The sequence below is a fragment of the Paroedura picta genome, chromosome 5 (assembly GCF_049243985.1).
Source record: "Paroedura picta isolate Pp20150507F chromosome 5, Ppicta_v3.0, whole genome shotgun sequence".
In the NCBI taxonomy this organism is placed as follows: Eukaryota; Metazoa; Chordata; class Lepidosauria; order Squamata; family Gekkonidae; genus Paroedura; species Paroedura picta.
In genome coordinates, this window is record NC_135373.1 from 52,286,906 (window position 1) to 52,306,500 (window position 19,595).

Consider the following 19,595-nt stretch of genomic DNA (forward strand, 5'->3'; position numbering starts at 1 on the left):
GTTAACTGGTACACAGATTATAGAACTAATCTCTACACAACAGTCTTGAAAATCACAAGAGTTGGTCTCATCACATTAAAAATGCAAGTTTCTCATTCTTGGTTTGGAAAGGTCTGAAAGCTTGCAGGGCTTTCCCATACAGAAAGAAAGAGCTTCAGTAGATCTCCTCTGAGGTTCCTGGCATATGGACCTTCCTGGGTATAGATCTTGAGGGGGGTGCAGTTGTGGGGACGGATGGCAGAATATAATACCACAGATTCTATCCTCCGAAGTGCACCATAGGAATGGATCTCTGTAGTCTGCTGTAATTCTGGGAGATCCTAGAGTCCCACCTGAGGCAGGCAACCCTACCCACAGCCAGGATGTCATTTAGAGTGAAAAGTGGAAATCAGGTTTAAGAAATCCTGCAAAGCAAATCTGACACAGGCCCTTAATAATAAACACAGCAAAAGTCCCACTCTATGCTTTTCTGAAGCTCTGCTGTCTTCCCCATTCTCACGGTTTGAAAGAAAATATGAAAGTAGCAAGCAGCCAGCTCCATAAGCCCTGGTGGGACTGGGCAGGTGCCATTTCTATTCATCCAACACACTGCTAATTTGTTTACAATGCAGCACATTGAAGCTCGGAACTCTGTTCTAAAGGAACAATGATGCAAGCACATGCAGGCGTTGAGAGACATATGCGTATTCCTTGCTGAAAGAGAGAGAAAGATAGACAACAAAAGTGTCCTACTACTATTCATATACTTTCAGGCATATCTCTGCCAAGAAATAATTTGCAGAAGCCCTCAGAGCTGAGTTTCTCCTGAGGGACTGAATTGAAAGACTATGGGTCTATTTCTGGGTACAAGTTCTGCCAAGGAAAACAGCCCTGGTCTCGCATTAAAATTAGCATACAAAAAACAAAAGCAGAGTGGCCACTCACCTGCTGGGAATTCCAAGCAGTAGGCACCCATGGGAGGCCTAAATTGTTTCACTAGCACCATACAGTCATAGTGGAGAGTTCTTTGCAACACGGGAATAATTGCGACCCCTGTCAATGTAGGGAAGACAGACACAAAAACACATTCACAAAATGCACTAAAAGAGATTGGAAATGCCTCTAGCTATGTATTCAATAAGTTTTTTTCACTCTATGAGTTAAGAACATTGTTTTGGAACCCCAGAGTATTCAGCAGTATTTTCTAGGGTACATGCTCATTTTACACAGGGAGCCAGCTTGGCATATTGCTCTGCATTAATTTGAGGATATGAACCCCCAAGCCCACCCCTGCAAATCCTCCTCACTGGGAAAGATCTGTCATTGCAGACTAGGTTCCTGTCCAGTAATCTGGGCAGAGTCTGCACTTATTTTCTTTATTCCATTGTCAATCCTGTTGAATTCAGATCGCTTTGAACTCGGATCTTCCTCTCCCCCCCCCCCATTGAAACAGGAAAGTGTTCTGCACGTGGTTAGGAAGGCTCAGAAGGGGGGGGAGGCAAGTCTCTTTCTTTTCTTGAAGGGGGGGGGGAAGCCAGGCAGGGAGCCTCTTTCTTTTCTTGGAGGGGAGGGGGAGAGGATCGAAAAAGCAGAAGAGGGAGGAAAAATCCAGGACCGACAGAAATTGAGAGAAATTAGGGGCTTCTCCTTTAAGGCAAGCGTGTCACATGACCAGGTGTAGCCTATCAGAAGTTCTCTACCACGGAGCTTTCTTTCCCAATGGATATTCTGGCTTAAAAGGAGTCTCAGATATCGCACAATAAAGGTAGGGTCACTCTGGATCAATCCTTCTTGCTGCAGAAGGAAATTTTAAATCGCCCCAAATCCAAATGGAAATCACATTCTGTGTAGAGGGCAGGGACTGAATCGATCTGGGGCTGGAATAAAAGCTCCGTGCAGTTTACACCCTTGTCTGCCAATGACTGTGCTTCTCTTTGCAGAGTGCTTGAAAACCTGCTCCCCAAACACTACTTGAAAACCCTGTCTTGAAGAGTGGGGGACGGAGTTTGTTTTTCATGTGGCTCTGGTACTCCAGCCACAAGTATCTGTGTGTGCTAAGCCGTGTTCACTTGCATTGCATCTGCCTATCCATGCCCCCTTCAATAAAGGAGTAAGTTTGTTCCTTTTACTCCAGGAGGGGGTTTGGTGTCATTCACTTCTACTCACTGTTAGGAACAGTATAGTAACAAAAAATGATAATAGATACAAATTTTATATATACATATACATATACATATACATATACATATACATATACATATACACACACAGAAAATCTGTGTATATATGTTACAGTGATTATCTGTGGTTCAATGAATGTTTGGAAAAAGTTCACATACACATTAGAAGTATTTTGATTGATGAAGTTTTTGCATGTGTATCAGACTTGCACTGATGTAGGGACTTGCTTACCATCAGCTGAAACCCCTTCTCTTCTGGTTGTGCGCTTTACAGATTCCCATACTCTGTTAAAATCAGAAGATAAAAGGAGGTGTTAATTTTACAAATGAGTTATTTATTAAACATTTTTTTGCATCAAGAGATCTTTCATTGCCATATGCTAAGGTCATTTTAAATTCAGAACTTGTGGTGTTCTGGAGAATTTTCTACTTCACAATGCAAATTTCAAGGAATCAAGCAAGAGTTTAACATGCTAAAAATCACTAAAATTTTGTTGTTGTTATGTGCGAAGTCGTGTCCGACCCATCGCGACCCCATGGACAATGATCCTCCAGGCCTTCCTGTCCTCTACCATTCCCCAGAGTCCATTTAAGTTTGCACCTACTGCTTCAGTGACTCCATCCAGCCACCTCATTCTCTGTCGTCCCCTTCTTCTTTTGCCCTCGATCGCTCCCAGCATTAGGCTCTTCTCCAGGGAGTCCTTCCTTCTCATGAGGTGGCCAAAATATTTGAGTTTCATCTTCAGGATCTGGCCTTCTAAAGAGCAGTCAGGGCTGATCTCCTCTAGGACTGACTGGTTTGTTCGCCTTGCAGTCCAAGGGACTCGCAAGAGTCTTCTCCAGCACCAGAGTTCAAAAGCCTCAATTCTTTGACGCTCGGCCTTCCTTATGGTCCAACTTTCGCAGCCATACATTGCAACTGGGAAGACCATAGCCTTGACTAAACGCACTTTTGTTGGCAGGGTGATGTCTCTGCTTTTTAGGATGCTGTCTAGATTTGCCATAGCTTTCCTCCCCAGGAGCAAGCGTCTTTTAATTTCTTTGCTGCAGTCCCCATCTGCAGTGATCTTGGAGCCCAGGAAAATAAAATCTGTCACTATCTCCATTTCTTCCCCTTCTATTTCTTCCCCTTCTATCTAAAATTTTAAATTTTACACCAAATTTTAAAATTTTACACCAAGCCAATTCAAATCTTGCTACAACAAAAAGATGAATTCTGCAACTTGCATGAATTATGCAAAGCAAACAAATTTGAACAGTGTATTTTACTTTGCATAATTTATTATCCTGTTTCTTGTCATCTTCCAACACAACTTAAACAGGCAGCTGCACTGTAAATGTAAGTGTAACAGCCAGAGGCAATTAGGATCCTTGCTTGCACTGTTAAAGATATTTATTGTAATACATGTTTATCTCAGCCTTCCTCCTAGAAGCTCAGTACAGTGGGGTGCTTTCCCCCAGTGCACCCCCTCCCCATTTACATATTCTTTCCTCAATGTGACTGAGTAGTACAAGACCGAGAGGCCTAAATTCACCTAGCCAGTTTTGTGGCTGAGGATATGAGTGAAAAGTATGGGAAAACTTTAGAGTTAACAAACTAAAATGCACATCCTTGCCCCAAAGACTTTAAAATCTAAATGTAATAATGTAATCAAAGATTGACAGAACTAATAGGCATATAGAAGAACAAAATCTGCTGAGAGAATATCAGCATGGCTTCTGCAAGGGGAATTCCTGCCTCAGTAAACTTTGGGAGTTCTTTGAGAAAATTAATAAGCATGTAGACAACGATGACCTGATAGACATTACATACTTGGACTTTCAAAGTCCTTCTGACATTGTACCTCAACATAGACTCCTGAGTAAACTTAGTAATGATGGAATAGGAGGACATGTTCTCCTATGGATTAAAAACTAGCTAAATGACTAGAAGTAAAGAATAGGAATAACTGGACACTTCTCTTAATGAAGGGAAGTAAGTGACAGAGATTTATAAAATTAAGCTTAGGGGGAAGAGAGAGTTGACAAAGAGAGATTCTCTGTGCTTGGCTCTCCAGAGGAGCTGGTTGGCCACTGTGTGAAACATGAATTAGGGCTGTGCGCTTTGACCACCGAAGCAGCTGTTCCAGCCCGAAGCAGCCAGCACCACAACACGGGGGGGAGGGGTGGTACTGGTGCCACAGCACCAGTCTGCATGCCAGCGCTGACTGGTGCACCGGCATCAGCACTGCCCCCCCCCCTGGTGCAATGGCGCTGGCTGCTTCAGGCTGGAATGGCTGCTTGGGCAGCCAAAGCGCACAACATTAAATAAGATGCTGGAGTAGAGGGTCCACTGGTCTTATCCAGCAGGACTCCTCTTATGTTCTTACACAGCAGAGTTTCCCAGAGCATAGTATGAAAACCAATGCTTTAGGAAAGAGATACGAGGGTATGGAATGGCAAAGAAGAAAGTCTTACCTTGTTTTACCTGTGGGATCTACATATGTTGTTTGTTCAAGTTTCACCCACTTTCTCTGTGTAATAGTCTAAAAATAGAGAATTAAATGAATGAAAATTAACTTAATGATTTTGAACAACCAATGGTAACGCTTCTGCTAGCAGTACTGTACCCTGTATGAAAAACTGAAGTCAAAAGCAACAATTTCTCTTTGGACTTTACCTGTAGATGAAGAAAGAATTGCTTTCTCGTTGCAAAAGTGATAGGGTTTTATAATTTCCGCAACATGAAATGAGTTCAAAAGGGCCCACCATGAATGCTGAAAGTCATATTTAAGTTTATTGAAAACATTTTGTTTACTCATCCTTGGGAAGAAGTCATATACCCTTCTTAAGAATCTTTTAAGAACGTATGAGAGCATTTATCTTTCTTTTTTAAAGCTACAACACTAAGAAAGAAAATGTAGATCATTAGTACTGGGGCACTATGCCTGAACAGTTTTCATTGACAGAGCTAGACTTTTGCCTATTAGTGAGTACATGTAGCCAAAAGTCAATGAACTTTGTGGAGCTGGACTTTCCCCCTTCTGCTGCAGTCCACTGAACTTCATGCAAAGTTTTGTTCTTGGTGGTGATACTTCTCTGAACATGAAAGGAGAGAGGGATAAAACTGAGGGGGAAACTAAGGCTGTGAAGAAGAAGAAGAAGAAGAAGAAGAAGAAGAAGAAGAAGAAGAAGAAGAAGAAGAAGAAGAAGAAGAAGAAGAAGAAGAAAGAAGAAGAAGAAAGAAGAAGAAGAAGAAGAAGAAGAAGAAGAAGAAGAAGAGTTGGCTCTTATATGCCACTTTTCCCTACCCGAAGGAGGCTCAAAGCGGCTTACAGTTGCCTTCCCTTACAGTTTTATCAGTGCTGTGACAAGTCCAAGGTCACCCAGCTGGTTGCATGTGGGGCAGTTCACAAATTAGTCGATTAATCCATGAAAACATGCAGATCAAATAGCAAAGAACAAAACAGCAGGAGAGAACTGAAAGCCAAACTTCAAGGTTTGATTAAGAACTGATTGTCCAAGCAAACCTGACCCCAGAATGGAAGGAGAACATTCAGCCGCCTCAAGCATTCATGATGTTAGGAGGAGGAGAAACATCAGCTATAGAGAGAGAAAGGAAAAGAGAAGAGAAAATAATACAGCAGATGGAACAGCAGAAATGTAGAGGAGAAAGCATGAAAAGTTTTGCTGAAGACTTCAGTAACGGATTCTACTATACTGGAAGATACATCCCAATAATTGTACCAGCAATATGATAAGGAAATTGTATTTAGGTAATCAGATGGGATGTGTACCCAATTCAACAGATGGGCTTGAGAAATTCTGGGTTCAGTTTCACTTGTTTTCATTTAATTGTTTAACCACCAAAAGGGGGAGGGGACTGGAAGAAGGAGGGGAAAGCTTCATTTTCCTGACTCATAAGGTGAATATTTATGAGCAAATGCTGGAAGAAATCACGGGGACAATTTTGAAAAGATGCTGCATCAGGCAACACCCAAGCAGTAGTTAATAATTGGGCAATTATCTGAAACATTACACAAAAGATATTGATTACGACTCCCCTGTAGCATTGAGACACTCAAGGGAGTCACAGCAGATTGCTTCAGTCACCAAAGGATGAGTAGCATCAATGGGAGAGTGATAGCTTACAAGAACACAAGGTAGGCTCTACAGAAATGCCCTCCACCTTAGAATTTGCTCCAATAATTCAACCATTGGAACCCCAAGCTACAAACTTGTATCTGACAGAACGGAGAGGGTTGGGAGATGAGCCATGAAGTCCCAAGCACAGAGTACTTGATAGCTTACAGCTAGCCAAAATAAAGACAGAGTCAACAATTATTCATTTTCTACAGGGATGAGATATGTATGACTCTCAGGTGTGCTGTTGTAGGAAGGGAATGTCAGCCCTTGAGGCTGCTGAAGGATAGCAGCACTTCAGCAAAAACACACAAAAAAAGAGAGGAGGGAGTACAAAACCAATTCACAATGTGAATATGATCAGACAGAACTCTGATGGGGAAAAATGCAGACAACATATCAGTTTATAATGATTGCACTGACAGCGTCATCATTGGGCCTGCCACAATACTGATGAAAACACAGAAAGTGGCTGCAGTCTGGAAAATGTCTACAGGCCTACCAGCAGCTATTAGCCATGGTGACTAAAAGGAACCTGCACATTTAGAGGCAGTAAATCAATGCCAGGAGACAACCTCAGAAAGGCCTGCCTGTGCCTCTATACACTGTTGCTGGCTTTGAAGAGTAACTGGTTGGTCACTGTGTGAGACAGAATACTGAATTAGACGATTTCTGGTCTGCTCCAGCCAGATTCTTCTTAAAATCTTATGAATGACTAAGTCTTTACTTAGATTCCAGCATGTCCACATAACCAGGGACAATGGAAGAAGGTCCAAGTCTGAAAACAAAGGTAAAGCTGTAACTTCGTGTACTATCCTATTGTAGTTAAACATTGTTTAGGATACATACGGAGCACAGGGTAAGAAGATTCTGTGTATTCATCTTTCCTTTGCACCATTGTCTAGTCTGATGCTTGTACAGACTATTTGTACTGTCATCATCTTTTGCTTAGTAAACCTTATATTTTTAATGTTCTACGGCTTATCTCTGTAATGACATCACACCTATTTGGTCTTGCTATCTGAAGTGTGATGATGGGGAGGGACAGAGGCTAAGCTTGCTGTCCTTGCACCCCAATGGCTCAAAATTGCAAAGCTGCAGGAGATCATCCTTGCACTAGTTAAGATAACGAAGTGGTAGGCATGGAAACTAGGCAGAACCTCTAAATGACAACATAGGCTTAGAGTGCTAAATATGCAGTTCATCTATCAGCAGATATTCTCAACTGTTGCTGCTGGCACTGATTACTTCCCATTTTGGTTCTGATACCTCCCTCCACACACAGAGACTTGGGACCACCACAGGATTTTCCAACCTCCTGAGAACGGCCCACAAGTCCGTTCCTTCACGTGGACAATCCATATTTTTCATGATAGAAAATACAAAGAGCACCATTAAAAGAGCTGAGAATGAGAGTCAAGAGATACACAAATGATTAAAAAAAATTCCTCCACAGAGCAGGAAACTCCCACAGAGGAGGGAAAGTCCCATCTTGATCCACATCACAACATCTTCTGAAGATAAACAGAAATGTCAAGCATGAGCTGTTTGATGTAGTAGTGGGACACCAGAACACAGGCTGCGATCAGACCTTTCAGAGTTAATTTAAGTATGACTACTGGCTTCCAGGACTCTTCTAACATACCTGAAACACCTTCAGAGATGAAGATACTGGTTACCATTCTGGTCATGTGTAAGAGTGTGTTCCTTCCCCCAATTTCAGTGGTACACAGCAGCCCTCAATGGTATCTGATCATGACCAAGGAGGAGCAGGCTGCTGAATGTCCCTTTAACAGAACCTCTTTAGCTCAGACTTTTCCTTAGTTCCAACAAGTGTCACAATCTCTTTCTGCTTCTTAAAAATTTTAAATAACCCACACTCCCATAATATTATGGCTCTTATCCTGACAAAGCGTAAGACCTGCAAGATCTCTGGTTAAATTAAAAGGGGTCCCGTTAATGCATGGAAATTATTTTGATATTCACACAAGTAGGAAATATTGTTTTTGTAAGAATAAAAATATATTTTATGTTACAATCCAACAGCGCACCAAATAATGTGCCGAAAACTAAAAACAGAAAATCCCTCAGGGCCTACCTCCTCTTTAAGAATGGATTCCTGGGTGGATTTCGGAGCCTCAGTGGATGCTTCTTTTTCCATTTTCAGGGATGTTGGTCTGTTGCCTCCAGCACAAAGTCCGCCCTATTACGAACCACAGTCAATATTTGCCTTCAGGGTCATCAGACCATTCATCCTTTTTTTTAATGCTAAATGAATAAATCACCTCTGCAACAAATGTTAACTCAAAGTGCATCCTCAACTTCCAGCACATAGTATACTGGTTAACTGGACACTGGATGAACTTTGGCCAGTTGTATCTCACCAGATGTTGCCTTCAGACAATATTCTGCCTTCACCACAATAGAATGTTTGATCAATAGGAAGGTGCACTGAACGCAAATGAGATCAGAAGATAATCCAGGTCCAAATGCAGAACGAGGATCACAACATTTACAGTGCGAGGCTGAACAGATAATAACTTAGTTTATGAGGCCATTGTTCAACATTTTCTTATTTCCTACATCCAATTAATTAAAAGATTTCTTTCCACCTGAGTGGAATAATTTTTTTAACACAAGTACTTCTAAAATACATCCATCTAAGGTACTATTTTATAAGAGACATGCACCTTTGACATAAAAGCATATAGACATCCATCCATAAGCAAACCTTCATATTTCAATAAAATTGAGAGGGGACTCCCAGAGAAGTCCAGCCTGAAAGCACTTCCAGCATAACAAAACGGAAGCGGTCTTGTCTACCTGGGAGATGACTGAATCACTCCCTCCCCAGCTCAAAAATGGCAGCAATCTCTCAAGGATTAACTATAACATACCCTTCATACACAAAAGAATCTAGTCTGCAATCATCCCTGTCTTAAATCCATTGTTTTCCCAGGATACAATCAACAGTCCACCAGCCATAGATTGGCTCATTCCAGTCACTCACCCTCAGCTTTTGCGGTGACACTTTTTCACCTATAATTTTCCTGCCTGGCAGTTAGAATCAAGTTGGCTAGTAAGATTCAGACTTTGGGGCTCCTAATTGATCCCATCCAGGATCTTAAATATAGCCACACAATCCCCCTCCAAATTTTGCAGTAACAGTAGGACCAGCAGCCATTCTCCCAAACTTTCTCACTACTGTCTCTGAGGATCCTGCCTGGATCTCTGCCCTGCTTCGTCCTTCCTTCTTCACTCTCCCTCCAACCCAGATCTTCAGGGCCCACTCAATGTTCCAGACAGGTTTCTATTCTTTCCTTTGGCCCCATTTTTGTGTGCTTTTATCACTTAAATATTAGGTTGTCTAGGGTTAAGATTTGTGGTGTGTATGAGCCTGCAGCTCTCCGAGCGCCTCCTGCTTTTCTTCATCTAGTTTTCTAAATAAACATTTAGACCAATATGTTTTCTGTTTGCTTTATTTCTAGAATCTCTGTATTCCTCTAATAAGGTGCTATTCCCAAATTCTGTATCTTGGTACACACAGGCCATGGTCCCTAATTTAATTTTATCCCAATATGCATATGCACGCTCTTGAAATGCAAGGGGGATATTCCAAACTTGGGGGACACAAATGTGTGGGCCAGTTAGGTAACATCCTCTTCTCTCAAGACTGTTTACATAGACTAGGACTAGGAGCTGGGAGACTCCAGCTTCAAATCCCGACTCAACTATGGAGGTTTGCAGAGTGACACTGGGTCACTGACACACCCTCAGCCTGATCCATCTCACAGGGTTGCTCTGAGAATAAAATGGAAATGAGAATGAAGTAAGTCACTTTCGGTCCTCACTGGCGAGAAAGGCAGTTTATAAAGGTAAACAAAACACATTAATGCCTGTTGTGACATGAAGGTACCAGCTACAAAGAAACTACTTTTCCATTCTCAAATATTACTTTTCCCTCTTTCATAAGTCGTTAAATCATTGCATACAATTAAAGATGTTAACCTCTCAACAAAGAATATTTCACATAATATTTTATCATATAAGTATGATAGATAGATAGATAGATAAATAAATAAATAAATAAATAAGATGAGATGCTTCTACCAAGGGGATAGTAAAGAGGTGGAACAACCTTGTATTTCTACTAATCTGAGTAATGCAAGGTTGATCTTTATGGAAAGTCTCCTTAGAAGGTTTATTGAACAATTTTAAAGTATCTAAACATTGTAACGTTTCTGGATTACTTATTTAAGATGTGCTGCTTTCACACATTGCAGTTCAATAATTGACAATAACATGATATCGCTACAGCAACAAAAATGTCAGAAGCTCGATGCAGCATTAATAGTGATTGGAAAACAAATCAAAAGCAGCAAGCAAAGCTTGTCAGAGGCCTAAATGCCAAGAACAGAAGGCCCCTGGCACATTCTCCTGCAGGGCACTGACCTAGGACAAAGTACAGCGCCACACGTTAACTTGAAACAAACACTCAAAATCCAATGGCTGGATAGATGGCAAACACTTGCTTATGCAAATGCAGCTGCATTTATTTATTTATTTAAATACCACCAATATTCAACTTAATTTTACATATGTCCATAGTTTAGCTGGTATGACAGCACCTTTTGCACTATTTGGATACTCATTTAACAATGACTCTTGGGTGAAATATTCATTTACATCAGTGGTTCTCAACCTGGGGGCCGGGACCCCTTTGGGGGTCGAATGACCCTTTCACAGGGCAAGCAACAGGGCAAGCAGCTTGGCCGGCAGGGGGGGGGGGGGGAGCCATCCACACTACAGCCTTGCAGAGTATATCAAGATAGAGCATTTGTCTGTGTGGAGCAGCGGAACAGAGTGAGATCGGCATGGTGGGACAAGAGGCAGAACTGAACTGAGAAACCCCAGAAGAAAAACAATTTATATACAATCATGAACAATGGATCTTCATGCCATTGGTCAGTTTTGGCTTAATTTCTGTGAAAGAACACCTGCATAATTTTATGGTTGGGGGTCACCACAGCATGAGGAACTGTATTAAAGGGTCACGGCATTAGGAGGGTTGAGAACCACTGATTTACGTGATCTTGAGATGGCAAATTTCTACAATACACTTAACTCTCTCCAAAATGAGTAGGAGACCCAGCTCCTTTTGGTTTCATACCAGCCACCTTCTTTGTCCAATTAATGCAGCATAACAAGTAGCAGCACCCTAAAGTTTCAGACAGGATGCCCTCACCAAGCAGAGAGAGGGACAGAGGATTTGCATTTTACCCACTTCTATTAGATTCCTTGCTGAGTCTTGTTCTGTACTAAAGTATGCTTGTGAACATTTTATTTTTAATACGTAGATCTACTGGTTAGAAGAGCTTCAGGCTGCTGCTTGAAAACAAGTTAGGTCTCAACTAGATCTTCTCCCAAGGAACAGATGGAGAATATCTGCACTCAGGGGGACTTGGTTTCAAGCAGTGGGAATCCCCGCCAAAGGATCCACTCCCACAGGAGCATCCCAGCTTGCCTTGTGAAACATGAGGCAGTCACAGGGAATCTGCCAAAGGAGATCCTTGCTAAAGAATCAGCACACCTTTTAATGTTTGTTCTTTTCTAGCAGTGAAAGACAGTGGGCTTCCTGTTCAAAAATGCTTTGGGGGGGGCAGAGGAAAATAAACAGGCATCATGAAATTCCAAACGGCCCATTCAACCTTTAAAGCATTATCACCAGCCGGCCACATCATCACTGAATGCTTACCAAAGCTGCAAGGAAAAAATTAGGACATCAAAACAGGGAGGGCAGGGCAACTTTGTTTACCTTGCTATATTCATGACCTGTGCATGTGATACACAGATCTCAGGCATACACTCATTGATTAATTCATGTCCAATGGCTGTCTGTCAACTCCTGAAAGTTTGGCTAGATTTCATTTCTCTGAAAAGCCTGGGGAAGAAATCTGGGATTTTATCCTCAAGGCCAAGCTGAGCAATATAGAATAACTTTCCTCCATATGCTGTCAAAAGCCACTGCAACTGAAGAAAAACGCTGTCTAAAGTCCTAAAAGCTCTGAATGTTTCACTGGTAACCACCCCAGATTTGTAGATTCTCCAGTTAACCATCACTACTCCAATATTATGGCAATTGATGAAAATCAACTAAAAATAAGTACTGGGGAAGGAGAGAGGGACTTCGTGGCTGGAACCCATGGCTTCTCATTCAGATGCCTGTCTTTTCACTTTAAATGAGCAGGGTTCACCATTGAAAGTATCTTAGCACCCTTAGAAAAATACCACTTCCAGGACTCCTGGAGCCAATCACGCTATTTCACATTATTTGTGTTTGTCAGTGTGGTATAGTTATGAGCAGTAGACTCTAATTTGGAAAATCAGATTTGATCCCCCACTCCCTCTACATGGAGCCAGCTGGGTGACCTTGGTCCTCTCAGAGCTGTCATCCCCACATACCACGCAGGGTGCCCGTTGTGGGGGGAGGAAGGGAAAGCAATTGTAAGCTGCTTTGAGACCCCTTTGGGTAGTGAAAAGTGGGGTATAAAATAATCTTCTGAGATCATCTACAAGATAATGCAAAACTAATAGGGTGTAGTGGTCAGAGTGTTAGACTAGGATCTGGGATAACTTGGGCCAGTCACATACACTCTCATCCTAACCTACCTCACATGGTTGTTTAATAAATGGAAGACAAAACAATGTAAGGCACTTTGAGTCCCCATTGGGGAAAAAGGTAGTGTATAGACGAAGTAAATCCTTATCCATTGTTGTTCCTCTATATATTTATGAAACAGCCTAGGGGGTGGGACGTGTCTGGCTGTCCATGTTAGAATAGGGCCAATCAAGGTGCAGCCAGCTTTGCCCTGATTGGCCCTGCCCCTGTAGCTCCTGCCCTTCATCCCTGGATTCTAGCCTCTTTGCTCTCAGACACCTCAGTGCCTGGAGCCAGCAGTAGGTAAGGGGAGAGGCCCTGGGCAAAGGATTGTGGTGGAGGGCCTCTTAACGAGGGCCTCTTGGCCTGCCAGGCTGAGCCTCCCGGCCTGCTGATTGCTCATTAAGGACTGCTAAGGAGCTCTATCCCAGCCTGCTAAGGAGCTGCCCAGCCCCCGCCCGCCCCACTTGATCTGGCTGTGAGCTGCAGCCTAAAGCCACCTTAAGCTGCCTGGTCAAGGGCCAGGGCCCTTTCAAGGCCTGTTCTTAGGAACAGGCTTTGAAGCTAGTAACTAAAATTAATAAAATAACCCCATGTGAATGGATGTGATTTATGCCTGATAACATTTCTGTATACTGAGAAATAGCAGCCTGAAAGAAGGCTTGGTGGACAAAGCAGCTGTAAGAAGGACTCTACAGGAAAGATACTGTTTTCTAGTACCTTCAAGGATGGCATATAAGCAAACAACTTTGGATAGTCCTTAAGGAGTTACACGGAAGGGTATACATCCATCCTGCTGTATTGTTCTTGACTGAAAAACAAGCAATTATACTATTACACAGTAGGTGAAGTCATGAGGGATTACCAGAGTTTTTCATCACTCTACTTATGTGCAAATAATTATAACTGGTGCATGGCAAACACTCTGGGAAGGGTTGGTGTACAACAATCACAAAAATGTCTTGTTTGCTGGATCTGCCCCATGGTCTATCAGCAGCCTAATTCGCAGGAACAACTGAAGTTTTTCCACTATTCCAACAAAACTCTCCACAAAATTTACCTACTGAATTTCTGCATGTCAAAAAATGTACTAATTCCAAGAAGTGTTAGCATCTTAGCTCTCCCAATAGGAACCCAGATTCGTGTTTCTGTCACTTTAATTCTTCTCTCCAAGGAAACACAAAACATTAACCATTATACTTAATAGGCAAAGGCTGACCTTTTGAATAAACACCCAAACCACACAGAGTCATCCATAATTATCATACGCTGCAAAAACTCAGTATTTGGGCAGCATTTGGAACTTTCTATGGCAACAGCAGATGGTGTGTGAACATTGGCAGTGGCCAGCCTTTTCATAATCTTGTCAGAATTAAAACAACAGTTCATATTGAGGCCTACAGAATCATTAAAGCTTTTTCTCCTCTGAGAACAAAGTTCAAGCTGCTTGTACCTTCAAAGAGCTAGATGAGATGGAATGCACCCTAGATGCCAGTCAGAAGGTTAGGCCTGGCTGTTTCAAGGCCGCAGGCATCTAGGCCAATACAGTCCATCTCATTGGCGCCCAAACCCATAGGTGATCAAAGGTGCTTGTTTAAATAGACCCATCTTGTCTGGTCTAATTGGAAAAATCACCTGATTGGTTGAGTCACCTGGTTTGCAACGTATCTGACCAGTATCTGACCAGTATAATTTGCTATACATTTGATTGATCACCTAGAATCAGGCCAATAAAGATCTTGGACTTTAAAACATGTTTGATGCTTGGCAATAATTCAGTCTGAAAACAGTGCTTGTAATTGTGCTTAGCTTGTATAGCTTTATTTTATATTCACTGTTCACACAGGCTGAGAGAGGGCTTCAATAAGGGTGGCTTTGAAGATTTTAATTGGGAGGCTCCAAGAGAGATATTCGGACACATTTTATAAGTGTGGCCTCTTCATTTATATTTTTTACAACCTTAGAGTCCACATTATTACATCACATGTATTTAAATATTAGAACATTGAAGACCCTAAGAGTGGTTGAAACACATTTGATTTTTTTTGTAATTTATTCATGTGTTTTGGATTTGTGCGATTGTACATGACTAATGTTGATGTTTTAAAATTTTATGTGTGCACATGAATTATAACTATTTGCATTTTGATATATTCTTCTGCTGCTCCACCTTTTAGGTTCCTATCTTGCGTAACAGGTTGGTTTATTTTGTTTCCTCTTTTGTTGTTCACTGACCTGTTATGTTGCCAGATAGGTTTTGTTTTCTGTGCATTTGAACTGTTACTGGAACTATACGTAACACTCTTAAATGTCTTCTATAAAGCTTTCTTTTGCTTTAATAGTATGTGTTACCGGAGAGTCTTCTGAACCAAATCAGCCTTGACAATGCACTAATCCAGAGGTGATCATATTGTAGGTCTCCAGATGTCCATGGACTACATTTCCCATGAGCCCCTACTAATCCATTATAACAAAACTAAGTAGAGACAATTTAAAGACTAACATCATTTATTCTGGTTTGGCAGAGAGTTATCATGTGGCTGTGTTTGGATGCTATGACAGTTTACTAATGTAACAAGATTAACTTTTGGTTATATATTCCTGTTATGATGGTCAGTTCTTAGTCTGACGAAGAGTGCTTGCACCCGAAAGCTCACGCCTTGAATAAATCTTTGTTGGTCTTAAAGGTGCTCCTGGACTCTGATTTTATTGTGCTACTTCAGATCAACACGGCTACTCATTTGAATCTATCATTTATTCCATTATGAACTTACATGAGACAGAGCTCGCTTCGACATATTGTTTACCTCATTTTTACAGAAAATTAAATAACTGGGGATGAAAAGGATGATGGGAGAAACAACCCAAGTAGTTCACGTTTCCATATAATGAATTTCGTCTGAGTTATTATTCTAGGCGTCTCTCTGCTCAGCTCATCCCTTTCTCCAATTCTCTGTAAAACGGAGAATAATAGTATATCCGTCGTCTCTGAAGAAAAGGACACAAGAAAGCCTGAAGTGGCCACCGGTGGTTGGAGAAATTCCTGTTTTTTTTTTTCCCACGGTGGATCCTAGAGAAGGCAGCGTTTGGAGAGGGCCTGAGTTCAGCGGGGGTGTGCGCGATGCCAGAGTCCACCTCTCGAGGCGACCGTTTTCATTTTCTCCAGGGGAAATCGCCGCTTTAGGCTGGCGATCAGCTAGAACCCCACAGCCCACCAGGAATTCTCAGCACGACAAAGATCATGCTCGTCTAAACGTGGTTGCTTTTTAAGGGGCTCGCCCACCCGTTGGCTTTTGCTCCACAGATCCGTCGAGCCCACTGAATCAGGGGCACCCGCCTTCGGACCCCGCTCGCGCCCTGAGAACGGAACGGAACGGGACCCCCCTCACCCAACGCCAAGGCTCTCGCGCTACTAGCCCCGCGAGACCTGGAGCCGCCACACTTCCCTCGGCGCGGCCACCAGCCTCCAGGAGCTCACCTCAAGCCTTGCCGAGCCACTCGGGGAACGAGCGCCGCTGATTGGCTGGAGGCGGCGCAAGGCGAGACAGGAACGCGGGACGCGGGACGCGGCGCGCAGACGCCCTCTCTCCTGCCGGAAGCTAATTGGGAGCACCGTCGATTGACTATTCCCCCACGGGAGAACCGCTTGGGCGGCACATGCGCATTGAGGGGCTGCCGCTTGAGAAAACCCCTCCTCCACATCGCCTGTGTCGGGGAAGCCGCCAGTTGAATTTATTTTTGACTTTGTCTAGAGGGGAACGTCCATATTTCCGGGGTTCTGGTTGGTAGTTCTGCTTGTCAATTATGTTTCCTGACTGTTCGCTGCGTCCAACCACTCTTGCTTTTCCCCTCCCATTCGCCCAGTGCCAGTTTCTGTATTTGATTGGGCTAGCGAAATGCCCGTCATATCGGCCATTGACTACAGGCTTCAGTTATCTCTCTTGAATCCTGAGAATGGCCGGATGTCGGCTGAGCTGTTTTTGATTGGCCCAGCAATACCTCTGTTAGTTCATAACCCTATCAGAATAAGGCTGGAAGCCCCACCTCACATCTGATTGGTTTTCCATCGTACAGCCAGGAACAGGTACTGACGAGCTACAGCGAGATGGGCAATTAAACAGCAGAAGGTCTGTATACTTGTGCGCGATGTATGAGAAAGGATGTAAATCATTAGTCAGTATATGACATTCTCCACACGTCCAAAGCTGTGGCTACTTAAATACAGAGAATGGACTGGTGAATGGACAAGACAGGTCTTTCAACAAACCTCATAAATGCCGTAGGTTTGCAGAAGAATCTGAAATCTTAAAAAAAGACAACCCAGGGTGGGTTAAAATCCCCCCAAATGATAAAAAGCATGCCACCCTGTAGCTTTAAGAAACAAATGTCCCTAGTGTTCATTGCTAGACAAGTGTGTGGGGGAAGGGGGAGGCATCAAGTCTGTTTTTGTATTTGAGGGGGGACTTACCAGGGCCAGCAACCATTACAGATGACTTGCAGCCATATGACATGCATGACTCACCTACGCCCAGCTGCTTGCAGTCACCCAGTGAAAGTAGAAAAGTGGAGAAAGTGTCCTGGCTAGAAGTTTAGGTGAGGATGTGGGAGGGTGTTATAATCCCCTTCTGCATTGGAAGCATGCTTGGGCCAGTCACACACACCCTCATATACTTTTCAGGAGGAAATGGAGGAGAGAAGAAGGGTGTAAGCTATCCCAGGTTTCTGTTGTGGAGAAAGGTGGAGTATCAATAAAGCCCGTAAATATTGCTGAAGGCAAAGGCATATAAAAGCTTGGGGGGAAGACGAGAAGGGAGCAGGAAAAGGGGAAAGGCTACAGGAGCTTTCCAGGAAGCAGCAAGGGAAGAGAAAATGCCCCCTGCAAGTTAGGGTGGGTTCCCTGCTTGTAATTATGTGATGTTAAAAGTACAGTAATTAAATTTGCTGTTCATCTTGTGTATGGGCACTGTTCAAAAAGCATTTTTCTTCTTTTGCCTATTTTGTTGCTAATGCTCTTATACAATTTTATTTGAAATATTTTCCAGCCATTTACCAAAAAAGCTCAATGTGGCTTGTAGGTAAAATCAAATCACAGATTTCAGTATTGGGATTCCTTAAGAACTCTAAACTTGGGAATTTCTTAGCTACTGCAAATGTTAATGAGCTTGGAAGAATCAGCAAATGATCTCTGCCTTGTTCTTGATTAGATTTGAAATTTATGTAAGTAATATATGTAATATAAGTGTGTGTGTATTTATATTTATATTGCTATTTGCTTTCCATGTTCAAGGGCCTCTAGACCGCGCTGTCTATTTTCTTAATTTTATTTGTTGACAAAATTTGTCCCCTGCCCTTCTGCCTTCATTTGGACCACAAAGGCAGCTAACAGATTAAAAACAGAAATTAAAAATGTTTTAAAATGTATCATTCAAAAGGTTTATTTTTTTCTTCCTCCCTGCATGAAATAAATGTGCAGTGCGGATTCACTGAACAAGTAGGCTCTGTTTAAAATCAAGACACCCATTAAGCTGCACAAAAGAGGGCCTGAAATAAAATCTTAGAATCAGCAAAATGTTTCCCTAAAAAGCTCTGATAGATTTTATCTATTTTCAGTTATATATCATTTTTTCTCATTGGGACTGAAGGTGGATTACATGGAAGTATGATAGAAATATTCAGCTCCTCCTTTTAGCCAGTTTGGTAACATTTTGTGTGTAATAGCAAAAATGCAACATAATGCAGTGGGAGAAGAAAATTTCTGGTTCGGGTTAATTGGGAGGGTTCTTGATAGTCAGAGTCAAATGCAGTAATGCAACTTCCAGTTGTTTGACAGTAGGTGGAGATCACAGAATAATATTTGGGGCCTAAATTAAAAGTGTGTCTACCATCACTACTGTTAGGAATCACTGAGCTGGTTTCCCCCCTCCAAATTTTTCTTTTTCAGATCTGGCCTCCAATCTTGCGCACTTCAAAGGCATTGTAAAAGGAGAGGAAGGATGAAGAAAGAGCAAGTGTTGAACTGTCAGTTCTCCTTCTGGTACCCACATTTCAAGAGTCAGACTATCCGCAGGTGAGAGAGAATCCCTGGCAAATGGGGTTTTTCTTAAGCAATGTGTTTGGAAGCTAGGAAGTATTCCACTTTCTTGTTCTCCCAGTCACTTTGCGGACATTCAAGACATGGTATTTGTGGGTATAGCTCAGAGTGATATTTATATTAATACATTGGTAGAAGACATACACACATGCATATGTACATAGCAGGCTCTGTTCCAGTGACAAAGTGTTTGGAACAGGGGAATAAACAGACGACTTTAGCAGATGCCACAAGAAGTAGTGGTGGCTACAGTCGTAGTCAGCTTCAAGAGGGGACTGAGTAAACATATGGAGCAGAAGTCCATCAGTGGCTATTAGCCACAAAGTACAGATGGAACAGTTTTTCTGGGTTGTGGTGCTCTTTATTCTTTGGTGCATGGAGGGCTGGTGGACCTCCTGATGGCACCCAGGGTTTGGCCAGTGTGTGACAGAGTGTTGGACTGAATAGGCCATTGGCCTGATCAAACTTGGCTTCTTTTATGTTCTTTTTTGTGTTGTCATATTTATTATCATCCTTAGAACAAAAGGAGGTTTTAAGTCATGATGAGATTGTGAAGAGGAGACTA

The 19,595-nt window shown here is 42.4% G+C and overlaps 2 protein-coding genes across 8 annotated transcripts in view; one reads left to right on the forward strand and one right to left on the reverse strand.

The window, feature by feature from the left end:
- The window catches only part of NUDT5 (nudix hydrolase 5), a 119,769-nt gene extending 103,164 nt beyond the window's left edge, over positions 1-16,605 (reverse strand). The window contains exons 1-5 of one of the 3 annotated variants that reach the window (XM_077337952.1): positions 16,418-16,605; positions 8,380-8,484; positions 4,617-4,684; positions 2,392-2,444; positions 925-1,032 (exon numbers count right to left, since the gene is read on the reverse strand). In XM_077337952.1, coding sequence (XP_077194067.1) covers positions 925-1,032; positions 2,392-2,444; positions 4,617-4,684; positions 8,380-8,442 — 292 coding nt within the window. In that variant the 5' untranslated portion in view covers positions 8,443-8,484; positions 16,418-16,605. Of the gene's footprint in view, positions 1-924; positions 1,033-2,391; positions 2,445-4,616; positions 4,685-5,673; positions 5,710-8,379; positions 8,485-16,417 lie in introns of those variants that run through there. The other 2 variants (XM_077337950.1, XM_077337951.1) reach the window with 2 other exon arrangements.
- Positions 16,578-19,595, forward strand: part of CDC123 (cell division cycle 123) — a 30,750-nt gene continuing 27,732 nt past the window's right edge. For 2 of the 5 annotated variants that reach the window (XM_077337944.1, XM_077337949.1), the window contains exons 1-2: positions 16,892-17,066; positions 18,881-19,006. In XM_077337944.1, the coding sequence (XP_077194059.1) occupies positions 18,933-19,006 (74 nt within the window). In that variant the 5' untranslated portion in view covers positions 16,892-17,066; positions 18,881-18,932. Of the gene's footprint in view, positions 16,721-16,886; positions 17,067-17,617; positions 17,677-17,803; positions 17,828-18,880; positions 19,007-19,595 lie in introns of those variants that run through there. The other 3 variants (XM_077337945.1, XM_077337946.1, XM_077337947.1) reach the window with 3 other exon arrangements.